The sequence below is a fragment of the Strongylocentrotus purpuratus genome, unplaced genomic scaffold, assembly GCF_000002235.5.
Source record: "Strongylocentrotus purpuratus isolate Spur 01 unplaced genomic scaffold, Spur_5.0 spur5_contig_838, whole genome shotgun sequence".
Taxonomy (NCBI): domain Eukaryota; kingdom Metazoa; phylum Echinodermata; class Echinoidea; order Camarodonta; family Strongylocentrotidae; genus Strongylocentrotus; species Strongylocentrotus purpuratus.
This window is the reverse complement of record NW_022145544.1, coordinates 624,122-643,858: the sequence shown is the minus strand read 5'-3', so window position 1 is coordinate 643,858 and position 19,737 is coordinate 624,122. Positions and strand designations below refer to the sequence as shown.

The 19,737-nt window shown below is 35.2% G+C and overlaps 1 protein-coding gene across 2 annotated transcripts in view; it reads right to left on the bottom strand.

The window, feature by feature from the left end:
- Positions 1-1,288: 1,288 nt before the first annotated feature.
- Positions 1,289-19,737, bottom strand: part of LOC753266 (protein MON2 homolog) — a 65,225-nt gene continuing 46,776 nt past the window's right edge. Inside the window, exons 27-34 of one of the 2 annotated variants that reach the window (XM_030986679.1) lie at positions 18,529-18,540; positions 14,751-14,783; positions 10,643-10,771; positions 7,796-7,986; positions 6,861-7,048; positions 6,153-6,369; positions 5,539-5,621; positions 1,289-4,888 (exon numbers count right to left, since the gene is read on the bottom strand). In XM_030986679.1, the coding sequence (XP_030842539.1) occupies positions 4,722-4,888; positions 5,539-5,621; positions 6,153-6,369; positions 6,861-7,048; positions 7,796-7,986; positions 10,643-10,771; positions 14,751-14,783; positions 18,529-18,540 (1,020 nt within the window). In that variant the 3' untranslated portion in view covers positions 1,289-4,721. The other variant, XM_030986686.1, reaches the window with a different exon arrangement.

The window sequence follows — 19,737 nt, the reverse complement described above, 5'->3', positions numbered from 1 at the left end:
TCCCTTTGAATAAATAAAATGCGTATATGGAGATACCAGGCACAGTGGCATGGGGTTCCACAGGGAGTGAAAGCCCACTCTTCTTTGTCAATGAAACAAAAGGGTAGAAAAACTGCTTTTATTTGTGTATAATAGGTTCGAGTACAGAACCAAATAAGGAAACACACCATTTTGACTAGAGTTACTATAGTATTCAAAGTATTCAAATTTTGAAAATATTTATAGCACCTGTTATGTGTCATAGAATTACATGGAGGGAAATCCTTGATGAAATTCATCTTGCAAGAAAAGGCTATTTTCGTAATGTAATCCAATGAAATGGATATATTCCTCAACATTCTGAGTGCAAATCGCATTATATTACAAGTTGTAAGGTTTGTATAACCTAGCAACACCTTATGTGTGCAATTTACATTCTGACTTTTGAAATATAATTATTTGAACAGGTGAATGTAATAGCCCATTATAGCTAACTTAACAAATTCCAATGCATTTTTTAAATGGTCTGTTTATTGTTGCTATGTCAGGCAACATTTATGGCTGTCAAAGACAAGTTATGTTCAAGAAGTATCCTTAAAATTTGAATATAATGGTAAACTGGTCTATTGTGTCTGGAATTACAAAGATATTCATATTGGAGAATATATAGTGCCCTAGAACACAGGTGTATAAAGAAAGAGAGAGAGAGAGAGAACGAGAGTGAGAGAGAGATAGAGAACGAGAGAGAGAGAGAGAGAGAGAGAGAGAGAGAGTGAGAGGGAGAGAAAGAGAGAGAATGAGAGAAAGAAAAATATTCTATTGAAATCGAGCTACTCAATAATACTCATGAGTCATGACCCATATGGGCATATGTCAACAATGATGTGACATTTACTCCTGAAATAGTTTGTCATACAGAATAGAGTTAGGTAAAGCATTGGGTCCAGTGCTCAAGTTCAAGGGGTCCTACAACGGTGAACAAAGTCTCTAAATTTTGAGTTGTATTTTGCAGAGAACATGGATTTTCATTAATTTTTTTCTTCACTAGTTCATATTCTGCTGGTGCAAATCAACACTTGTATGGCATGACATAGAATCCACAAATTTTCTGTTTTTATTTAATTTTTAAAAAATTACTGAAAAAGTCAGGGTTTGCTTGAATGAGTGTGCCTCTAAAAATGTGATGTTTTCCCCCTCAGTTCTAGAGTTGTATCAAAATATAGTTGCATATGTATAACAATAAAGAGATCAATGTATAACAAAAAATGATTATAAGAATGAAGAGACAAAAAACAAATATCTGAGTCAGTATATTTCATTAGAATGTTTTCCCATTGTTTATTACATATATATTATTAGACAAACCTCATTCAAAATGTTATTAAATGATCTAATACAATAATAATACTACTGAGACTTCAGAAGTCACATCTCTATACATGTCACTAATAGATCGCTAAATATTTCTGTAACTGAATTTTTTCACCTTAAACTATTTATGAAATGAATGTACCGGGTACACAAATCAAAGTAAGATTTCTGTTAATACATTTACCATGATAATTCATTCTAATTGAAAATCTTGATATAAATGAATTGCCTAACCTCTCTGAGTTGCACATAACATATATGCAAAAACATCCTCAAACCTTTATATCATCGTGTATATAAATAAATCTTTCAACTTACAAAATGGCATACAGAAAATGATGCCCTTACTCAGTTATAGTGCTCATAAAAAAGCCTTTAAATGTCCAAGTTTTAGCAAACACTTGGAAATAATAATCATATACAAGTCTATATATTGTTATAGTTATACATTTTCTATATATAGTTAGTCACAGTAGTTCTCCCCTTCTCATCTTTTTTTCTCCTTTTTCCTCTTGCCTTTTTAATTTTTTTTTATAATACAGACAACTATTGTTTAATATAAAAAGACATACATTTATACCACTTATATTGTATTGCGGTATATGTATCTATGCAGTTAGACTTATATTCGATATGGATGGCATTTATTCTGTATCCACAAGTAGGAAGGATGTCAATATCTTCTACATCCTTTTATCATTACCTGACAGTAAAAAGATGAGATGAGGTAACCATCTTTAGAAAAATATTAAACTATGATAGATGTAATACTGATTTATCACTAGCCCGCGTTGTAGCTAAACATAGCTGCTGCTACTCTGTAATACCAGTATTCTCTGTGAAACACAAGGTTGAAAAATAGAAAAAAAATGAAAATTGTTCAAACTACATCTTCTTGTAGATGCGACCGACTGGTCAGACCTCTTATATGGAATTCAAATTGGGCTTTTGTTTAGTATATAAGGGGGCACGGAAGGGGAAAAGGGGAGGTCATTTACCCCTTCCCTAAAGTCTGAATAATGCAAATATTGTAAATTCAATAATACGGATGGAAAATTAATTAGCTATATATAAATATACTTATGCTAAAAAACTAACTGTAATTTATACAAGTTAGGGGCATATTCTGACATGTTTCTTGCAAGTCAGTTTAGTTTACTCCTAGATTATTCACTATTAATATAAATATTGTTATGTATGGGCCTTAGGAAGTAAACTTTAACAAAAGGAAACTCATCTTGGAATACTTATATATGAATCAAGCATGCAAATATTACAATGAAATAACAGACCAAATACTATCAAGTCCATTTGCTAAATCCTATTCACGTTTTCATCATTCTATATCTTTAAAAAAAAGTGAACAAAGTTTTTTGTCATCAAATATGGTTTTTAGTTTTAGGGACAGGTGACATGGGCCCGCCCTGTCTTATAAACAATTGTGATCAATTCAAATAAAAAAGAAAAAATTTACAGCTCTGAGAATGGAGTTTGTTAGTTTGCAGGATTTGTCATAAATTTGGATCAATTGGAACTCTTTATAAGACAGGGCCCTCTTAAACTGGGCATTGTGGCGTGCGCCTGTATTCCAGCTAACAATGGAAGTTACAAGCTGATTCAGCCAAGGATGGTGACGTTTAAAGGTCGGTCCCCAGACGTAAATGATCATATCTGATTGATACATGTCTGTAAAAACCAAAACACACACACACACCAACAGTTGGGGGATAGAATAAGGAATGTTTAGTATTTCAATGTTGGGTCAACAAAGGGGATATATAGCATATACTCTGATATATAACATGCATAATTAATACAACATAATACAACACATACCTTGAAATCAAATGAATACTTTGATACATATGGAACCACATAAAAAATAATTCTCACCACAGTTACTTTAACATGAGACAAATAATAGCACATCCAAAGTCACTTCCTTGCACGTCCTTTCTCCAAACCTATATATCTACTCATATACACATCAACATAAAATTGCACTACATTTGTAAATATAATATACATAATCAGGATTAGTGACAAAAATTTGAGCATGGTTTGATAAAAGTATTGATGTAATTATCTAATCACTGATTCAGTCTTGCAAATGTTTCTATACAATGTATCATGTAAATTGAGTACCGGTAAATCATGCAATATAACAAATGACCTCTTTTTAAAGAGCGAATAGGAACAAGATTTTACAAAAATTATTGAAAAATAGAGTGATTTTTCAGGACGATTCAATCAAATAATGACTAACTGAGCTAAGTCAAGCAAAGCGACATGATAAACCCTGCCGACAAAGAGGGAACAACACAGAACGAAGAATACCAAAATAAACTAAGAGAAACTAGTCAGCATTTACATGCAGCATATTGTTACACATTGGAGATGAAGACAGCTCTGTAGTACTAGTTTAATATCTATTCATCATCAAATGACACTTCACATGGAAATAACCACAGTCCTCATAATCTTTGAAATTATCTTGAAATGGTAGGGTACTAGGGCTTCAAGCAATTACTTTTTCAATTTCAATTATATTGTAATTCAAATGATTCTTCTCCCAAAAAAGCTAGTAGGGGTCTTTGCATAACTATCATTCTGTCAAAGGGGATGGTATTTATTCATTTTGAGTCTGATACAAGTATGTAAAGCAGGACAATGAAATAATGAAAACAAATCAATATAAAATGTACCACTTTGCTCGATATACTAGAAAGTCTATCCTCTAGTAATGCTGTCAACTCAATACAAAAACGTAAACTGATATCCGTCATTCTGTTTGTTATGTATGATCCAAATACGTCATACACAGCTGATACACATGTGATGTTTATTTTGGCTTCTTTACGTTTAGAGTTTGTTGCTTTAAAACATGAGCCACTCCACATGAGAGGTTCCTAGTCAAGCCTGGTAGTCATGCTAGCGGATTTAGGGTTGGAATAATTGCCAACCAACGAACACCCTGTTGGCCCACAGGTTAGGGTTTAAGCCCGTGGACAGCTATCATAACCTCCGAAATGCTGATCGTCGGAATACTTCCATTTTAGTCGATTAATGAAACAATCCTTGACAGGTTCTTAGAATCCAAGGCCTCTTGTCAATAAAATCTGCAAAAATCTCAATCTCTGTTACAGAGTGATGAGAACTGAGCTCATTCTCTCCTGGAGAACAATGCCAAATGGAGGCATAATTCATTAGATGTTGAATAACGGAGAGGATACATCATCACTTTTCATCCATTCATCACCCGGGTAGGAGGATGAGGGGCTACGAGGAGTTCTTGAGACTGATAGAGGTCTTCTTTGAGTGCCTTAGAGACAGATGGTACAATCGGCAAGGAATGGGTTAGAGATTGATCATCATTTTCCATTCACCATCCCGGTAGGAGGATGTGGTGCTACGAGGAGTTCTTGGAACTGATAGAGGGCTTCTTTGAGTGCCTTACAGACCTGTGACGACGTACAGGTCGTACAATCCACAAGGAATGGGTAGAGACCGATCACCTGGCTCCATGTACTCTGGTCAACTGCATATATAGGAAATCAAGAGATAAGATGGTAGAGAGTGAAAGAGGCCAGAGGGAGCAGGGTAGAGTTGAAAGGTAAAGACCAGTTATGGTCATGTGATTGCATTGTGAAAGAAACGTTGTGGAATCAATCAGAAAAGGTTGATGATCTAGCATCTAGCATCTGCAAGGTTCTGGAATCATCAAAATGATAAGAAATTTGGCCCATTCTTCGTAAAGTTACAAGCGCTATACACAGAAAGATGTATATGGGACTACCCTATATCTCTCACAGACCATGAGAGAAACAAATTTACCAAATATATGAATTAGTAGGCGGTTTCCCGGAATTTTTTTTATCATCATGTATTAGTAAAAACATATTCTTTCACATGATTGGTAATGAGAGCTTCCATTTCATTTTTTGAAATTGGGGCGTTTCCAATACTGGTCTTTACCTTTAAATAAGCATAGAAAGCATTAATAGAATTTTTCAAGATGGACATACATACATGTTTCAATATGCAGGGGCTCCAGTAACTATTGAGCCCTGCAGAATAAATGTAAATTACTTTGGAAATTTACAAAATATTGTAAATTACGTGCCAGAAAGCATGTGGAGTCTGCGCAAAGTTGTTAGAGAGAGAGAAGGGATGGACAGCTGTACATACCATTGTCTGCAGTAGCTTTCTTGAGGGATTGCATCAGTGTTGTGACAGCTTGTAAGACGAAGGACATCTCAGTCATTCTGGATCTGAAATTTATTTGAAAAAGAGTATGTAACACATGTGAGATATGAGCAATTTCTACTGTAATACTTTATTTTCAGAGAAGAATGATGGGCTGAACATAAATATCGTTTAAGGGATTAGGTATCTTTGTCTCAGATTCTGAAACAAAATTCCTGGATTTAGCTCATGCTGCAATCATAATAGGTCATAAAAAATCCCATGACTTTTACCAGCCAATCGCCTGTCTGATTATCAAGATATTTATGATTGGAAATCAAAATTTCATTTATCGTTTTCCTAACGGTTTTTATAACACTACAGTCTATTGTGGAAAAATGAGTATGGTAAAACCGGTCACTCAAAGATCTTCATTTTTTTGAGGCACTTCATGATCATTTTTGAAGCGCAATTTTTTTAGGGCTTCAATATTACACCATATCACAGACACTGATAACAAGTGGGGCCATGCATCTCAGATTTAACATTGTTAAACGATGCCTTTAAGGGACAAATCTATAAAAAAAAGAAAAAGAAGAAACAAAAATTCATCTTACCTCGGAAGAGGACATTTCCCGCTCAGCCTCTCATCTTCAACATACTTCTTGAGCACTTCCTGGCATCGCTGGAGCAAGGAAGCCAGCGCCATCTTGGTAAGGGCTCCCTCATCTGTTACATCTCTCACAGGTTTCGTCTGGGAGATGAAAGAGAACTGGAGAAGGGTCTCGAAGCAGGCCTTGGCAAACTCCTCACGTAGCTGGCGATTATCTACATCTGCAGAGAACATGTCCCAAATTTTTTTGTAAAACTTCCATAATGTGTAGTTAGAATCCACACAATGACATAAAAATGTGACGTAATCTTGACAGTCATTAAATTAATGAAAGTAAATTTTAAATATAAGGGGAAAGCATGAACTGCTTTTGTGTGTATCTTCTTTATGATTTTGTTTTGTTTTTGTTTGTTTTGCTGTTGAGTACTTCTCAGGCAAAATTTCCTCTCACAGCTTAAATGCTAGCAACAGGCTTGCCTACAATAGCAACAACAAAAATAAAATGTGGAATCTTTCCAAAATGAACCTATTACACAGATGGCTATTGAACAGTTCATTACCCATGGTTCTCTGTAAAAACAGCAATAAATACTGAATATGTTTTTCAAAAAGTTTTCTCAAAAATGACATTGATCACGCAATATTCATAAAAGTTGTAGTTTGCACCAAATGCACATCATGGAGTGTGTTGTTTCGTGATTGACAATCTCACCTAGGAAGCTTGCTGTGCTGGCTGAGTGGATAGAGCCTCTATTAAGGAGGGCCATGATGCGAGCTGTAAAATGCTCTGGAACACTGGATGAGAAAGGTAGAATCTCCTCCCGTATGAGGAGCACGACCTTCACATCCATGCCTTCATCTTTCTGCTGCTCCTCAACTGAAAGGGTGGAGGGTGTAGGGCTGGTGAAAGAGAAAGGGATGATTGATGTTATGAATGGGCTGCAGGAAGAAACTTTTCTCCTTCTCCTCACGATCACCACCACCACCACCACCATCATTACCATCATCATTGTGAATATCATCTTAACTGTCATCCTTCTCCTTATCAATCATCATAATCACAAAAATAACTTTCTCCGCTACTTTTTTTCTATCATCATCATCTTCATCATCACAATCACCACCACCGTCACCACCATCATCATCACCATCACCAATATCATTATCACCAACATTACCATTACCATTACCATCACCATCACCATCACCATCACCATCACCATCACCATCACCATCACCATCACCATCACCATCACCATCACCATCACCATCACCATCACCACCACCACCACCACCACCATCACCATCACCATCACCATCACCATCACCATCACCATCACCATCACCATCACCATCACCATCACCATCACCATCACCATCACCATCACCATCACCATCACCATCACCATCACCATCACCATCACCATTACCACCACGATCACCATCACCATCACCATCACCATCACCATCACCATCACCATCACCATCACCATCACCATCACCATCACCATCACCATCACCATCACCATCACCATCATCATCATCACCATTACCACCACGATCACCATCACCATCAGCCTCTTTCTCCTCAGTATTATTGCCATCCTCATCACGATCCAGTTTCTAACCCATCATACTGCCACTCACTGTTCTGAGAAGAGGAATAATTCAAGCGATGCAGCCAAGTCCATCCACATGTCTTCAAACTTTGCGCTGAATTCCGTTTTCCTGGCCACCGGTAGTCCCACATGTAGGATATCAAGTAGGCACTGTACTGCAAGCTTCCATGTCGAAGGGGCAGGACATGCATATTTGAGACCCAAGGGCAGCTGGAAAACCTTTGTGATGGAAAAAAAGAAGGTAGTGGAAATATCTTACAAAATGAATTGCATAGCAAAACCCTCCACTCGAAAGTTTATAAATGTAACTGGGAATAGTACAGAGTTTTTCTCCTCTCCCATTTACATGTATCTTTCATGAACTGCTCCCTTCCATTCTATTTCTCTTATTCCCTCTCTGCTTCCCTCTCATCCTCTATTGAACTCTCTCTATCTTGCACTTCCCTCAACCCCCTCCCCTCAACCCCCTCCCCCTCCTTTTTTTAAATTTCACTCTCTCCTTATTTCCAATAATTCCCTCCCTGCTACAGTGACTGCAATAATGATGAAAAGTGTTGTAGTAGTACATTTAAAGCTCCTCTAGAGTGTTGGGAGCCCAACAAATTTGATGGCAAAATTTCACTTAAATTGTATCATAATGTGAAAGAGGATGTCATTTAAGACACATTTCTGCAAGGATTTTCAAACAAATGTGTTTGAAGTTGAATATTGATGAAAGAATACAAAATTTAGGTTTTCTGCATACAACAGAAAAACAAACATCATTAAATAGATTCCATTCTATCTCATCGAGCTACAAATCAGGTAAAACCAGGAATCTGTGATATATATCAGCATTAATAATCAACCCTGATGTAATAAGTTTGATCATAAAGAAAAGTCCCTTTCAGTTTTCCTAGGGTAAACCGCATTGTCTTGTTTTCCCTTTAGTGTTCCGAGGGGCTGGCTAGGGCGTTTCCTTGGCTTAACGCAGACAATTCACAGACTTGACAGCCAGCTTCTGACTGCCCTTAAAAGCCCCCGACACAAGTTCAAAACATGTCAGCTTGCATTACCTTCATGTGTTAGATACTTCCCACCCATGTGCTTTATGCCGGGACAATTCTCTCTCAACCTTTACCCGTATCTCGAGTCCGTGCATGAATCTTGAGTCTGTGCATGCATCTGGATTTCTCTCATAGTTATCTGATTTCTTTCTCTTCCTTGTCTATCATTTCATTTCATGACATCTTCTCCCCTTCCTCCCCCTCTTAGTTTTCTCTCTATTTCTCTTTATGTTCTTCTCTTTCTCTCCCTTTGTCTTTCAAAATGAACCCTACTCCCCCTCTTCTATCATCCATCCTTTGTACTTCTTGTTCCCCTTGCTTTCCTCTCATTCTTTTTCTTTCTTTACTTGCCTTCCTTTACCTTTTCTTCTCTGTTCATATTGATTATTCTCCTTCAATTTTTGTCATTATTCGAATTCCTCTTTTAATCTATCTATCTTTCTCTCCCATGTCCTTCCCCTCCCCTCCCCTCCCTTTCTCTCTTCCCCCCACTCGCATGCACATCTTTCCTCCTCTCCCCCTTTCTCTCCACTCCTATCTTTATCTTTCGTCTGTTTTCTCTGCCCCATTTTTCTTTATTTTTTACTTTCTACCCACTCCATAGTTTTAAATTCTCAAGTATTTTCTGATATCCACAAAACATTAAAATATGTTCCACAATCTCTCCTTTCTTTAGTGATGTGCTTGATTTCCTTTTCCTAACTTGTCACCCCCTTCCTCTCTCTATTCTAATCACTCACCCCTTAACCACAGGTCTAACTCAACAGCTGTCTGTATCAATACGTCAGATTTGGCAAATTGGATGCTACATACTCTGCATACACTATGCAATCATGTAATCCCAAACACAATTTGTTCTCAAGGATGAATTTGACTGTTAAGGTAACACAATTCTACCTAATCTATCTCTTTTTTTTAAATTGAGGTTGTTTGTATCCCAGGGCTTGAATTAAGCACTTGCCCTGGAGCAAATAGTGCTATACATGTACCACACAAAAAATTCTGTTGGGTATCTTTAAAATCCTACATTTATTGCTCAATCAGTAAATAAAACATGTCACAAGATAATTTTCCCCTTTATATTAAAGCCCCTCTAAAATGTTGGGAGCCCAAAAGATTTGATGGCAAAATTTCACTTAAATTATATCATAATGTGAAAGAGGATGTCATTTAAGACACATTTCTGCAAGGATTTTAAAATAATGTGTTTAAAGTCTAATATTGATGAAAGAATACAAAATTTAGGTTTTCTGCGTACTATTCTTAGCATTGTTTCATATGAAGCTTTACTAATCCATTGTAAGTGACCATCATTTAGGTCAAAATACAAGTAGGGAACCCAGGCATTGTCTCTGTGGCCCAGCTGGTGACCTGAATAGCAGGACCTTTCAGACAAGTACCGATCATGCTTGGAGCTTCTACAGGAAGCATCTTACAAATTGAATCATTCAAGCCAGGCCTCGTTCGCACAAGACATGATAACCTGCCTCTCTTTGGAACCTACCTCGACACAAATGCAGCTCCTTTCACATTTGGATAACTGCATGTAGTTGAATCATTCAAGCCAGGCCCCGTTCACACAAGACATGACAACCTGCCTCTCTTTAAAACCTACCTCAAAACAAATGCAGCTCCTTTCACATTCAAATAATCTTTTTTTCAACCCTCACTTGTCCTACATATACAACTGACACAGTTCTCTTATTTTGCGGAGCGATTTTTCAGAGGCTGCTCACCACTGCTTGTGTTGTGTGAACAAGGGCTTGTTTGGCCTTCAAATGGCATCAACAAAATGGCGATTCTTGAGAGACTTTAGAGGTTGGACCTACCCTTAGTATGTTCTGCAGGACATGCTGCTTCATAACGGATGGATGCTCGGCCGTTGACCTGTACAGGTCAGAGGTCAACTGTAAGGCCTTCTCAGCAAAGGGCACGTAGTTCATGGCGACCCAATCAGACTGATAAAGAAAGAGAGAATATCATGAAATCTGTTCGAGTTGAACTTCCTTTCAAATCTACCCATCAAATTTGTTTTTCATTAAAAAGAATAGATCCTTAGTACCTGTGACATATCTTGATGATTTGGTGAAGAAAAAAAAAGAATTTGAAAGTTAAATTATCAAAAAAGATTAATGCTATCTACACTGTAAGTAAAATCCTTACCCTTGTCCATAAAGATGATATATATGAAGAAAAAAAAAGAAGATACAAGGTAGTAGATGTTGCATGTGTGGTGACGTACTACAAACCAGGTAATTGAGACTGAAACTATCTATGTGTTTTTGGAAAAGTGTGTAAATTGCCATAACGGTATTGCTTGATTGTCACTGTAAGCAACATAATGCATGCAAGTGTACGTAAAAAAAAGTGCACACAAAGAACAATTGTCTTGCAAGTCATGGAACACTTGCCAGGGAATTCTAATAAAGCTTTACTTTCGGTTTCTTTGGAGGATATTATTGTACAAACACATGAAGGAAAGCTTAATACGAAAACCATCATGCCTAGGTGAAATGGATGGGTTATGCTGTTAGTTTCATCCACTCCTTAAACTGTACATCAGCAAATTATTACAGTAGATTTCACAGTATGCAGATATTAACATTGAAGACATTATACTCAATATTATACAATCAACTGACTCTGAAGATCCCTTGGATTGACGTATAGTTTGAAATCCATTTGCAAAGAAGATATACTTCAATCAATTGACATAATTACTTTCATAAATTTTATGGTCTCCAATCTTGGTACGTGTAAATGAAAGCTTTCCCCTTAGAGATTTTCAAATGCAAATAAGGGAAAATATGTTCCTATATCAACCAAAAGATGGATGTATGGTAATTAATCCAACACCTTAAAATCTGATGTGAATTAGAACTACATGTATTAGAATGTCAACACATTTGTAGAGTGTATGAGTCATTATAAAAATGTTGACTACTTTGAGGGGCACTGTTAAAGCTCTTATCCAAGGTGACGTCGAAATTGAACTGTGACCCGAGACAAAGATGAGGTGCATAGTGCAGTCTCTAGATCACAGAGGAGCTATAGTTTTAACCATGCCCCCCCCCCAAAAAAAAATAAAAAATAAAAAAAAATAAGCAGTAAATATTTGTTCTATACACTACATCCTAAGTGTAAATTCTTAAAAATAATATTTTAACAACTAATGTCTGTTATAGGGTCAATGGAACTTAACGCGTCAGAAAGAAATGCGGGTGTCTCACAGTGCGTATCTGTTATTAACTTTATCGCGTCCTTGCAAATACGACTATGCCTGGTCGATTTTTTTGGCGAATTTTATGCCTGCAGTTTTTACCAATCATACAAATGGAATCTTCACATGCGGTACATGATAAGCTATATTGGAGGACCACCCTCCCCCCAACAAAAAAAAACATTATGAAGCAAAAGATACAAAAACAAAAACAAAAATTATACACAGATGAGTATAGCTGCTTAGGGGCCTTCTGATATACAGAGCTATGTAACCCTCTTTCCACTCCTACCTTTTAGTAAAAATTTATTTTTATTTTGTCATACCTTTTTTTGCAAGGCAGTTCAGTTTGATTAGAATCATTAAAAAATGGATGGGGTGAAAATGCAGACAGAAATGACACATTCCATATAAAATCAAAATGCAATGACAAGAAAATGTGACAAGTTAGATGAATAATAGTTTGCAGGCACGATTTGTAGTGATTTTAGGGTCTGAACCATACATGCCCTAGACTATGTCTCATAGGTCTATTATTGCGCAATCTGGTGTAAGAGCAATGATTAGTAAAACCCAGCAATGCAGATTTGATACTGCTCCCGAATGACAGAATTTGGCTGGGCTCATAGTGCTTCGGAATTCGTTAGAACTTGTGCCTGCATATTATTTTAAATGAATACAGTGATACATGCCATATAAGGGATAAATAAATATATGGTTGCTACATAATGTGAGAATATGATGGTATGACTCAGGTTATGTAATTAGTAAATGATCATATGGATGAATGGGTGTAATTCATGAGAATGAAAAATTGATGCTTATGGCTGCATCACACAGATGCCAATGACTTTATGTTAAAAACATGCTATTAACAAATATATCCTGTTTGGAGCCAGAAGGGCATTAACCCCGTCTTAAAGTGAGATAACCTCCTTCTAGCTGAAAACAGAAGATATATACCAACAAACATGGAAAATGATATCAATAACAACAACACTTAAATGATGATTAGTGGTGAACCGACGATAATAACATTTTATTTTTAAAGCAAATAATCATGACAAACAATTGAACAAAGGGTTGTAAAAAAAAATTTAAGAGGGAATGGCAAAAACAAAACAAAACAATCAAACAAAACATTCTACAAATCATGAAAAATCAATGGGAAGAGGAGAGAAAAGGGAATGACATAATTCCACAAGAATACATTTATTTTGTCATGATTTATGTAAGGGTGTATCGTTCGCAAATAAGCAAACCAAAATCGGGACTTTTTCTTGGAAACACAGAGACTTCCTTTATCAATAAAGATAAAAAGGATAAACAGGGAGGATATACGTTGCTAAGCATACATACTATGGTTTGGTTACTTAGTACTGGTAAGGACATTCATTTTCTTTCAGCCCAATAAAACAAACAATATCAATTAGAATCCTTCTACAAAATCAAAAGTTAAATGTACATGTACTAATCCTAGTCTATTTTTAATGATTACAATATAAAGTGCTTATAAGCATAGTACCAGTATCAAACGCTATACAAAAGTAACTATTATAATTTGTATTATTATTATTATTATTATTATTATTATTATCATCATTATTATTATTATCATCATTATTATTATTATCATCATTATTATTATTATTATCATGATCAATTATTATGTATATGGAAGAAAGGCAAATTATGAGGTCTAGTCTTAAATTAGTCAACCAAATGCATACCACGTCGGTATATGTACTGTAATTAACAAATACCTATTTATCTGATATTATATGAAAATTGAGTTGGTTGTTTCAAAAAAAGATTGAAGTTAACCCTGTTGTAACTGTATTTATATGTGTAAATGTGTTAATGTGTTAGACGAAAACATTCCATTAAAACTTGCATCCTTGCAAATATATTAAGTACACAAAAGACATATTTGTTCCATGCCTTATCATGTTACTTATATGACAATGTGTTTAATATACTTAGTATGGACAAGGCATGTAGCATAATGCATTATCATTAGAGTTTACCCACTATCACGGCCTAAGATGTTAAGTTTCTTCCCATTAAAGGTAAAGACCAGTTATGGTCATGCGATTGCATTGTGAAAGAAACGTTGTGGAATCGATCAGAAAAGGTTGATCATCTAGCATCTAACATCTGCAAGGTTCTGGAATCATCAAAATGATAAGAAATTTGGCCCATTCTTCGTAAAGTTACAAGCACTATACACAGAAAGATGTATATGGGACTACCCTATATCTCTCACAGACCATGAGAGAAACAAATTTACCAAATATAAGAATTAGTAGGCGGTTTCCCGGCAAATTTTTTATCATCATGTATTAGTCAAAACATATTCTTTCACATGATTGGTAATGAGAGCTTCCATTTCATTTTTTGAAATTGGGGCGTTTCCAATACTGGTCTTTACCTTTAATGATGCAAAACAACAACAACCAAGATCAGTATTTCCCTCTCCCATGATATCGTAATGAATGCTTCATATAAATAGGCTCAAATCCAACTAGATTTTAGTTCCTCATTCCTCTCTAGTCGCACGATACCGAATGAATGTACCTCGATAAAAAGCAGCAGTCGTCACTCTCTTGGATTAAAGCTAATGCTATGTATCAAACAGGGGTTAATAAAAAATAAAACACTGCAGCCAAAGAGGGGTATACAAGTCACACTGTGCCACAGAACTAACATCTACATACCTGTGTGGCAGACCTATAACTCTCCCATTTCTCCTGTTTCATGTGGTAGATGATACAAATTTACAAAAATATGGTAAAATAATAATAAAAATCTGCATTAATGGTAAAGCAGGTGTTAAGTACAGAAGAACAGGATGTTATATAATCAGTGCTCTCCCATTTCTCCTGTTTCATGTGGTAGATGATACAAATTTTATAAAAATATGGTAAAATAATAATAATATAAATCAGCATTAATGGTAAAACAGGTGTTAAGTAATGAAGAACAGGATGTTATATGATCGGTGCAGATGAGTCAGTTGTTTCATCTGGGGTTGGGGAGTTCACATATATAATAAAAACCCTCTCATAAGAACTGCATGTAGGAACCCATGAAAATCATGGACACAAATCTAGAAGAGATCCTTAAGAAGCATTTAATTTTCCATCACAGAAGCATCGGGCCAAATTAAATTGTTGTACTTTAACACCAAAATATATCAACAAAGAAGAAAATGGGCTTACAATCACAATACTTTGCAACATAATTTTGGATCGGTGTAAACAGCAGTCATCCTGATGGCTTTTGTATATAGTAGTTGTAAAGACAAATATTACATTGCACAACTGGGAAGCATAAAAGAGATTAATCATCTTTAATTCTGCAATTAGGATGACTTAAGAAATCCAAATCCCTCATGATATTTCAGACGGGAAAGGGGTTATGTTCACAAAACCATGAAACGGTGATAAGCACAATGAAACAGCACAAAAACACACTAAACAAATCTACATCTGAATATGAACCAAAACACACATGATTACAACAAAGGCACATGATTTACACAACCTATGATACAAGTATAATGATAAATGTGATGCAAGCTGAAGACAAATACTGTTTGATACAGTAAATGCATCTAAAGCTAAACAAGCATGTACATGAATTTGTATGTTAATATGAAATGATTAAACATTTAAGAAATCAAAATCAAAATCGATTCAAACTATTAAATTCTAAAACCTACATTTTTGCATGATTTTGTACACTGTACATTAAAATGGTAGTAACATGCACAAAATGCATTTATGGACATATAAATTCCAAAGAAAAATGTTTTTAAGATCTTTGAGCTATAAGAATTTTATCAAATGAAACCCCCCCCCCCCAAAAAAAAAAAAAAAAAAAAAAAAACCAACAACAAAAAGAAGAAAAAAGAAAATGAAAAAAGGGCCCCTACATGGAATCTACAAATATTGGGTAAACTGAAAATGTTAAACATTAAATTTTGTTTTGAAATGACAAAATATCATCTATTATATGAAATATTGCCCCATAATATTATTCATATCACAGATTGAGTTTTTTAAAAATCATTGCTAAATCAAGTTTGGCGCACAATCTGTGGGAAGGCATAATTGAAACCCCATGACAAGGGAAGCACGATTCTTTCTCAAAATAGTCCTTGCTTAATCTTGGTTCATCCCATCCCATCCAGCCCTGACCTTGGAATGAAAATCATGTATTTCTGTTTAAAAAAAGAAGATCATCCGCATCTCATCTCGCAATGACAACTACTAATGAATTAATAATTCTGAATAATTAAAAACCTCCAAATAAATTAAAGCTATTTGTAGTACCAAAAAACGGAGAAGAAAGAAGAATGGTAAAAGTGTTATGGAAAAAATATCTTGATGTAAAAAATCTTTCTTCCACCTTTTAGACGTGCTAAAAAGTAAGAATGAGGCTTGGTGCTTTAAATAGTATAGGATGACAGATTTCAGAAGGAAATGGTAAAAGGCTTTTAAAAAGTCATAATGCTACTTTTGAAGAAATAAAATGAGCAGGAGAGAGAGACAATTTATACATAACAACAATAATTGTGGTCCTTCAAAACTTTTCAAAGGAGAACATATCCTAATGAAATAGTTTGAAAATTCTGCAAAATACATAATAACATTTTCTACGAATGTGAATATTTTTACTGTAATTTGGACTAAAAATATGTTTTCATTCTAAAACCGAAACAGGTACATGCACCATAAAGTTTGGATACACTAATGATTTTTTAAAAAAATGTAATAATAACAGAAATATCCAACTGAAATTCAATGACTGAGAGTGCATTTTTTTAATGCAGCTGGCAGAAGGGTTGTAAACGTGTCGTAACATTTGGCTACAAGCGGATGCACACTACTGAAGGAAGCAGAAACTCAATAGCATTAGAATGCCTGCAACTTCAAAAACATGTGCTTATTTGATAAGAAACACCTTAAAATAGGTAGTTACAAATTATCCCTTTTCTCTTTTATTTGTAGATACAGACAAAGAGAGAAATCCTGTCATCTTTTAATAGAAAAATGGTATAACATGTATAGATCAGAAGCGAGGTATCAGAAATTTGCTTTGAGGCATTCGTGCATGCTTAATGACCTTCTGCCAGCGGCACAACACAATTTCACAAGAAAAGTTTCTAATCATCATAAAAACAAAAACTAAAATGTTTTGACCCCAGTCACACCTGATGACAGACACACGACCAAGCAAACTATTTCGTTCATCTGAACAGCGCATCTGTACGGTCGGTCTGGTATTGGTTAATCGGTGTGACTGTGGTATTGACCAGGGGGGTGTTTCACAAAGACTGAGATTGACTTTAAGTTGGACTTAACTATGGCGGGCCATTCATGCCACTGGTTGCTCTCACCATTATGATCTTTAGATAATATTTCTTCCTTCAATAATGATATATGAAAAAATGTAAATTCTGTAGATTTGAGACCATGCTTTTTGCGTCGCTTGAGAGAACAATGCCAGTAAATGCTGAGAGAGCAAACAGTGGCATGAAAGGCCTGCCATAGTTAAAGTCGATCTTAGTCTTTGTGAAATACTCCCCAGATGTACAGAAGAGGGAAAAGGAAATCAAAATGCATAAAATGAACATCTAAAGCAATTGGACAGAATGCACAGAAATGTACCTTTGAATCAAACATTCCCTGATAAAGCTATTGCAGCATTAAGCGTGAGAAAAGAAGAGAGACGAAGATAGAAGGGTTAGTATGATGTTTTAAGAGATTAGATTCAATCAAATTTGTGTATTTCAAATCTAAAATCACTGCAAATTTGTAGATGAAGAAATGAATTCTCTCATTCTGTTTTGAAGGTTGTCTTTGTTTTACACTGACAATGGAAAGGGGGGAGGGGGGAGGCAAGTAAAATCTGCCCACATATTTCTTGACTTTGTGATGTAAGCAAAATATTTTATTCAAAATTTCAAATTTATTACATGTACTGTGTAGATAACAAATATAACAGGCCAAGTATCAGCCTTGTGGAGGTTACTGGTTATATCTTATCGATTCCAAAGTGAGATAAAATGTTTGGCTAAGAATGAGGATGGAAAAAACAACTTCTAACATACCGGCAGTGTTTGGGATCAGCCGTTAAGAGTTGTTCAGATATGGCACAGTTAACTGCATAAAAAAGGCCTCTTTGTTTTTCAAAAGTGGAAAATGAACAGCAACTGCGTGCAACAAAGGACTTGCCCATATTCACCAAGCTCGATAGTTTAATATTCAGAAATGTGAATGTATTGCACCTTATGTCATCTTTAAAAAAATGCCAAGGTTTTTCCCCATCATATCCAAACGAACCTTTAGAGATATTTTTTTTCTTTGCAATGGGTTGAACCAGGAAAATACAGAATTCATTTTCTCATCTTTTAAAGCAATTAAATATTAACATTATTAGATATTAAGTATTAGTTCTCCATGCACAATACTGGTTTCTCATATTTACCTGTGTCTTTTTCTATATGTTAACAAAAAATGGAAATAAAATAAAACATCAAAAGCATTTCATCAAGAATTTTGTTAAACTATGCATTATTTACAAAAAAAGAAATCAGCAACAGCATTGTTAATTCTCATTATTCATACAATGTAACAATGAGAGCAAAAGAAAAAAAAAATTGGGAGAATGATCATTCATGCTCCATTTACTCTTTTCTTTAGCAATTTAGCCAATTATTTTCGTCGAACAACATCTCGTTTACACAAACCTGCATCCTGAATTATTAGAAATCATTAAAACAACAAACTTCCTCCTTAAACAACATACTTATGACCAAATAGTTCCCCTTTCATATCCCGAGATAAAGACACAAAAGCATATCAATTTTGTGAATAATGCAATTTCATTTCGGGAGAAAAAAATCATGATTAAAACAATTTCCCCAAAAATCAACATTTTTTTTTTTTTTTTTAAATCAGGAAAAATAAAATAAATTCAGAAATTATCAGGCTTGCATGTCCTACACCAAAATAGGTCATTAATGCTGAGCTTAATTTGATAGCTGACACAAGGAGGTACCAATTCCCACCTAGATACTAAGCTTCCAAAATAACTAACAAGGAAATAAAAAGGTATGACTCCAAAAGGGGATATAGGTGACTCAAACGTTGGAATTGCACAAGCGGCGAAGCCTAGCGGTTTTCCCCTTTGGAGAGGGAACTGTAGGGAATTAACACACTGTTGAATGAACTAGGATGGAATGTAGAGTGAACTTTTCAACAGGAAACTAGACGTCCTGGATTGAGATTTAGGAATGTCCTGTATGTGACAATGATCATGATCTCAAATGACACAATGGTATTCAGAAGAAAAAAAAGGACCCAAGGCATAAAAGTTTTAAAAAACTGATACAAAAAAAAAGAAGTAAAAAAGAAAGAACGCTCCCAGATTGTGTATATGGTTAGAAACATGTAAACATCCATAATCATGTTGTTTGCACAAAGATATAACATTGATGCGTAAAAATTTAAGATATTTATTGAAAACATAAAATTCCCATAATGCACATGTACTTTGTAACTAGTGAACCTGTATGCAAGATGTAAAATCAGGAAACAAATAATGAAACAAAATGGAATGAGTCATGACATTACAGAGTAGATATAAAATGGGTGTAGTCAATATAGCAATGAATGTTTACAGGTTCTGAATAGA